General features: G+C 59.9%; 1 protein-coding gene across 1 annotated transcript in view; it reads right to left on the bottom strand.

Annotated features, from left to right (window-relative positions):
- The window catches only part of LOC119094465 (protein expanded-like), a 28,390-nt gene extending 24,045 nt beyond the window's left edge, over positions 1-4,345 (bottom strand). Inside the window, exons 1-4 of the mRNA XM_037217522.1 lie at positions 4,340-4,345; positions 2,756-2,920; positions 1,925-2,025; positions 1,524-1,536 (exon numbers count right to left, since the gene is read on the bottom strand). Of these exons, the coding sequence (XP_037073417.1) occupies positions 1,524-1,536; positions 1,925-2,025; positions 2,756-2,920; positions 4,340-4,345 (285 nt within the window). The remainder of the gene's footprint in view (positions 1-1,523; positions 1,537-1,924; positions 2,026-2,755; positions 2,921-4,339) is intronic.
- Between the last annotated feature and the right edge of the window lie 1,455 nt (positions 4,346-5,800).

Raw genomic sequence — 5,800 nt, 5'->3', positions numbered from 1 at the left:
TACACGAAGAAGTAAGGGCCACGTCGCCACAAACTACACACTATTCTGATAAAATATGAATTGCTTTGGAAAACTTGGCGATTGTTCAGGTGCGCATACACGACATTACACATACACCGTACAGTGTTAGAGGTGAAGACACATTTGCCACACGCTCGGAGGACATATCACAATCAACGTGGAACATGACCCGATATCTTGCCTTGCCAAACCGACATTTCATGCCGTACCACAGCGAGCGTCAGTGGCCATTACCCTTGAAGTACAAACACGAGGTGACAGTACACTGGGGACGCAGCAACAGGCCTCAAGGATAAGCTTCCCGGGACGGGTCTTGGACGAAAAAATATAAATAAGCCACACGGGAGTTGAATACATGTGATTATGGAAAGACTCATTGCCTGGAAAGTGGATTCATCTGGACGGCCTACATGGCTCCAGGGAGCAACACAATCTCTTTTGTTGGTGGCTTCTCCTCCATTGCATTTTGAAACTACAGCCAAATTCTGCGTCTCCGTTTGCGACCAAACCCCGCCTTTGAAAACCCCTGCTGCCCGCCTGTTCGGGACCATCCAGACGCTAGCAAAACAAGCTACTGGCCAGAACACCCGGCGGGAGCCGGATCACACCGCATCATGACTTGCCAATGTAGGCACAATGAGACGGGCGGAAGGGAAATGACTCAGACGCCCGCAAGGACGCGATTCACGGCATCACTGATTTGTGGCAACCTTATCGCGGATGACCCTGACGTGACACCACGTGGCACCTGACGGCTGGGTCACCGGGCAGCCCCAGCGCCCGCTGCCGGCGCCGCCTTCCCGCCGCGCCTGGCAGGCGTGCTGGCGGTGAGCGGCGTCACGGTCGACGGATGGCGGTGACTGGTGACCACCGGCCGGCGTCGCGGCCTGCCCGGCTCCGACGGACGGCCGGCCGCCGGAAACGCCGGCAGCGCGAGCGACTGCTGGCGTGCGAGGATCGGCTGGCCGGCGGCCGGGTGCGCCGGCGAAGCGACCGGTGCGCCGCTCGCCTCGTGCCAGGTGCGTGGCCGGCAGGTCGGCGACCGCAGGAGACGGTCGCGGCACAGCGCCGAGATGAGGGGCAGGTCCAGCCGGTCGCTGGTCAGCCGCAGCTGGTCCACGTCCAGCTGAGGCTGGCCAGAGGGTGCCGTCGGCGTCGGCGGCTCGGCGCCGCTGGCCGGCGACACTCGCTCCATGCAATCCAGGTGCTGGCGGACCAGCAGCTGGTGCTTGTTCAGCGTTTGGCGCCGCTGTCGCTGGGACTGGCTTGATTGGCTGACGGACACCAGCGACCGGCTCGGGGCTGCGTCTGGCAGCAGCTGCTGCGCCTGGGTACAGCACACCATCGTCGTCAGGGGCGCGCCCATCACCTGACGCGGCAGCAGCGCACCCGTTCCCCGATCACCCGACGACCAGCAGCGGCGCATGCAGATGGCATGGTGACAAACCGGCACCAGGCACGCTTCAGAACATCTGTCACAACACCGCCGGCCACTGGCTGACCGAGCTGACTAACCTGCCAGTACGGCGGTGGAGGCCGCTCATCGCCGTGAGCCGACGCCGCCGAGCGTCGCGCCGCGCCGGCCGACGCCGGCAGGTTGTCCGAGGTCGCGCGGTTCACAGCGGCGCGCCGGCCACTGGCGGCCGTCGGCAGTGCCGGGCTGGGCGCTGGCGTGCCGCTGACTGCGGACGCGCCCGTGGCGGAGGGGGCCAGCGACTGGCAGCTGAGGTGGCGGCGCAGGCTGTCCAGCCGCTCCGCCAGCGAGCCGACCGCCTCGCGCGTCGGGCCGACGCTGGCGCCGCGCGGGCCTGCCACTAAGAAGCTGCGGTACTGCGCGCTGTCCTTGGGGGCGCGGCACAGCGGCGGCGGCGGCCGGCCGTCCGAGAGGTCCGCCACACCGCACCGCCTGGCGTCCATGTACTCCTGCCGGCTGATGCCCGGGTCCTTCAGCGGGTACATGACGTAATCTGAGTTGGAGAGCAGCTGGCGCTGGAACTGCTCGATCTGCGAGCGGCCAGCTGGCCGGTAACACGGTGGCCAGGCTGGCGCGCTGCGCCGGGTCTCGGCCACACGGCAGAGCGGACCCGCCGCCACTGGGTCAGCCTGCCAGCTGCGGCCAGCTCCGCGCCGATCGCCGGCTGCTGCCAGCTGGCGGTTGGTGCCGACTGCTGCCAGCTGGGAGTCGGCACCGCGTGCATACAGGGACTCAGCGAGGGTTGAGTCACCGCGTGGCCCAGCGTAGGGTGCGGCCCCACACGTGCCAACGCGCCACTCGACACCGGACCGGGCGCTGGCCGCATCGCCGCGGGCTTCTGCGCCGTGCTGAGAGCTAGTCGCGACGCGCGGGCCCCGGCCCGGGACCCGGGGCCGGGTGGGACGCGCGCACGTCCAGGCAGCTGTTGCCGCTGAGCAACGCTGCGCTCTGGAGCAGCTGGGCGCGACAGGCGGCCGGCGGCGGCTGGGGCTCGAGGAGCGACGCCTTCGCCACGCATGCACGCAGCACGGTCACGGTGGCCGGGCGGTGATGAAGCGCGCCGACGCCTCACCCGAGCCGGCGCCCCGGCCGCCGGCACGGTGACAACGCGCACGGCAGCCTCCGCCGGCGGCGGTCGCTCGTCCCCGCCGCCGTCTGCATGACTGCGCACACACACGGGCGTCACCGTCGTCACCGTGGCCATGGCACGCCGCCCGCCGGCTCAGCCATCCGGGGCTGGCCGTGCCTGTCGTAAGGCACCTGGACGTAGTCGCTGTCCGTTTCGAACGTGCTGGAGACGGTGGTCTTGCGCGGGAACGAGCCGGGCGTCGTGACGACAGAGCCGACCGACGTGTGCGCCGAGTGCACGCTGTAGTCGATGTCCACCTGACCGGCGGCGGCCAGGTGCCGCTGCACAGGTCGGCGCTGTCGGACGGGCTCCGCGCAGGTCAGCGTTGACCGGCGCGTCGCCGTCCGTGGCACCGCTCGGCCGCAGCGGGCGGTGGCGCGCGCTGTCCGAGCCGGAGCCGGTGCTGCCGTCTGGCCGCGTGCACATGGTGCTGTTTAACGTCCGGCTGGCGGCGTCGAGGGGCACGCGCCGCCGCCGGCTGCCGGCCGCGCGGCACCGCACATCGACGCCTCCTGCTGCGCGCTCGTGGTGCAGCAGGCCGCTGGCGATGCGAACCCTGGCGCCGGCGCCGGCTCGCTGGCCTCGACACGGCCGGCGGCGGCCGGCGGCAGCTGCGCCAGCGCGTAGTGTGGGTTTCCTGTCAGCGACAGGCGGCGCGGGGAAGGAGCGCAGCCGTCGCCGGTGCGCCCGGAGCCCCGCCGTGCGTCGGCCGCCGCAGCCGGCGCCACCGCCGCCGCGGACGGACGCCGCCGGGCTGGCGGGGTCACCTCCCACCTGGAGACGAGACGACGCGTCAGTAAGAAGTCTGCGTTCCAACGCACAAAGCAGCAGCCACTTGGTACACTCGAACCGAATGACCCACAGATGCGGAGTGTTTGGTCGGTTTGGTACACCAAATGATCGCACTGCCTTGAACATCTCATTTGGCGTGCCAGCTGAAGGCAGTTTAGTCTACACTGATAGCAAGTGTTCGCGGAGAACTAACTGCACAGCCGTTCCACTTCAAAGTGAAGTAAATCACACCGTACAGCAATGTTTGCCCACAGATGGGATAATTGTTCGGACTTTTGTCCTTGTCTGGTGTGCAAGCATCTACCGGCGTAAATACTTTATATATATATATATATATATATATATATATATATATAGTACGAAGGGAGTTTCACTTGAAATATCAGTATCAACAGTGCAATTAAGGGCGGCAAAAAAGGACCAAGCACAACCTATTTGACAAATATTGTTGAAGGTTGCTAGGCATTTAGATTAGTGTCTTCCACGCAGTCATCGTGGTTTGGGAGCTGGAGATACAGGCTTTCATCCCCGAGCTCAGCGGCTGGACGCGTCATCCGCAAAGCTCTAGCGGGTGTGAGTTATTCTGGAAGTGCACTCGTGTTCATGGAACTGCCGTGGGCCGCTTTTAGGCACACAAACACTGATTGGCGTAAGTGTCGAAATGCTGAAATGTCTGTAAAACAAGGACATTTCTCAAGAGATTTTGTACATAAATATGAGCACCTTATTAAAGTCAAAATTCAAAATGAAATACCCTGTAAAAAAACAGTATGAGCACGTGTTCATACCATCAGACGAGGACAACAGTCCGTATTATTGTTTCATCAGTGAAACTGACGTCTCATCGCAACTCTTCCATAAAACTATGGTGTTTGCCTTCTTGCTCACCCACCACCCACGAACGGATCGCCAAAATCACTTACACCCATGTCCTCCACAACACTTGAAATCATACAGTATAACAACAGACATTAGTATTAACCTTATTCCTCGAGGAAAAAAGGGGAATGGAAATATGGTTGAGTCGATATGTCGGCAACATACTTTTATCGAAACAATAGCAGAAGTGAATTGAAAATTGCCGGCCAATGATACCACTCGATTTTTCAGTGTTTTTTTTTTAACAGCATGTCACAGTTTTTACAGGACACCAGCATTCCGGGGATTAAACCAGGAGCGATTTCAAGCCATTACCACGATACAGTGCCTATCGAAGGATTAGAGTCCGCGAACATACGTGTACATGTAAACGAATTGAAGGAAATAGACATACATGATGCTTCATTCAAACATACAGGTGAGGTCCACACCTCCCTCAATTTTGGCTTGAACGTGTTTTGCCAAAAAATCTCTTCTATATCACTAAAGGAACAACGTGTGTATGCGTGCGTGTATGTGTGTGGAGGGGGTGTGGGGGGTGTGGGTGTGGGTGTGGGTATGTGGGTGGGAGTGTGTGTGCGTGCGTGCGTGCGTGCGTGCGTGCGTGCGTGCGTGCGTGCATCGAGAAGTGTGCGGTAGTTTACGGTTTTTGTAATCATGGCCACAATATGGGGAAAACGAAAATAGTTTGGTGGACGTTGCTCACAACGAACAGGTCTATAACCAGTGTAGTTTCCAGACCCAAAATATCCATCAGGCTTTCGAGATCAGTTTCGAACAGGATGAAAAGGTAAGTCGCTTTCCGGTCGATCATTGGTCAAAACGTCGCTAGATCACAAGACCGCACTACGGTACACTAGACCACTACGGGTGGGGCAGTTGTGAGACCGGCCAGTGAGCATCGTACATTCACCCGCAACGTGCAGCTGAGTTCACGTATCGATCTAACCTTGCTGCTGAGATCCAACAACAACCCCCAAAACACCCCGAAACGGTAGGATCCATGATTGGCGCACGAGAGCACGTGACCACATCGGCACATTGCCCCATATCTTGGCCAATACGACTGTCCCTTTTTCTTCCGTCTGAATCTGTTGATCTCATTGCAATGCAATAGTGGGTCAGTGAGATCTGAGACTCGGGTTTAGTGTGGCTCACCCGTAGTTCTTCAGGGTTTTCTGCGTGCGGCAATTTTACCTTTCTCATGTTACCCGAATGGAGACATGGAATCGTGCTCGTATTACAATGTTGCAAGAAAAGTCTGACCGACCATACAGCATGAGCCCACAATGAGTGACTTCCAATGCGTCAACTCCAAGGAAGCACAACGGCCGGGTTACGCCGGGCCGAGCCGCTTAAGCTGAAAATCGCATCATACATGGCTCAAGTAAGGATCGCCCAACCTGCGACCTCACTCGGAATCAAGAGGTACGATCAATAACTTGGCGTTCAAGTTATACAGTGCTAGTTAATGGCTGGAAGTAGATGGTGGTAGCGGTGACAGT

This window comes from Pollicipes pollicipes, unplaced genomic scaffold (assembly GCF_011947565.3).
Source record: "Pollicipes pollicipes isolate AB1234 unplaced genomic scaffold, Ppol_2.1 Scaffold_4002;HRSCAF=4701_pilon_pilon_pilon, whole genome shotgun sequence".
Taxonomy (NCBI): Eukaryota; Metazoa; Arthropoda; class Thecostraca; order Pollicipedomorpha; family Pollicipedidae; genus Pollicipes; species Pollicipes pollicipes.
The sequence above is the reverse complement of the archived record's forward strand: the minus strand, read 5'-3'. Positions and strand labels throughout refer to the sequence as shown.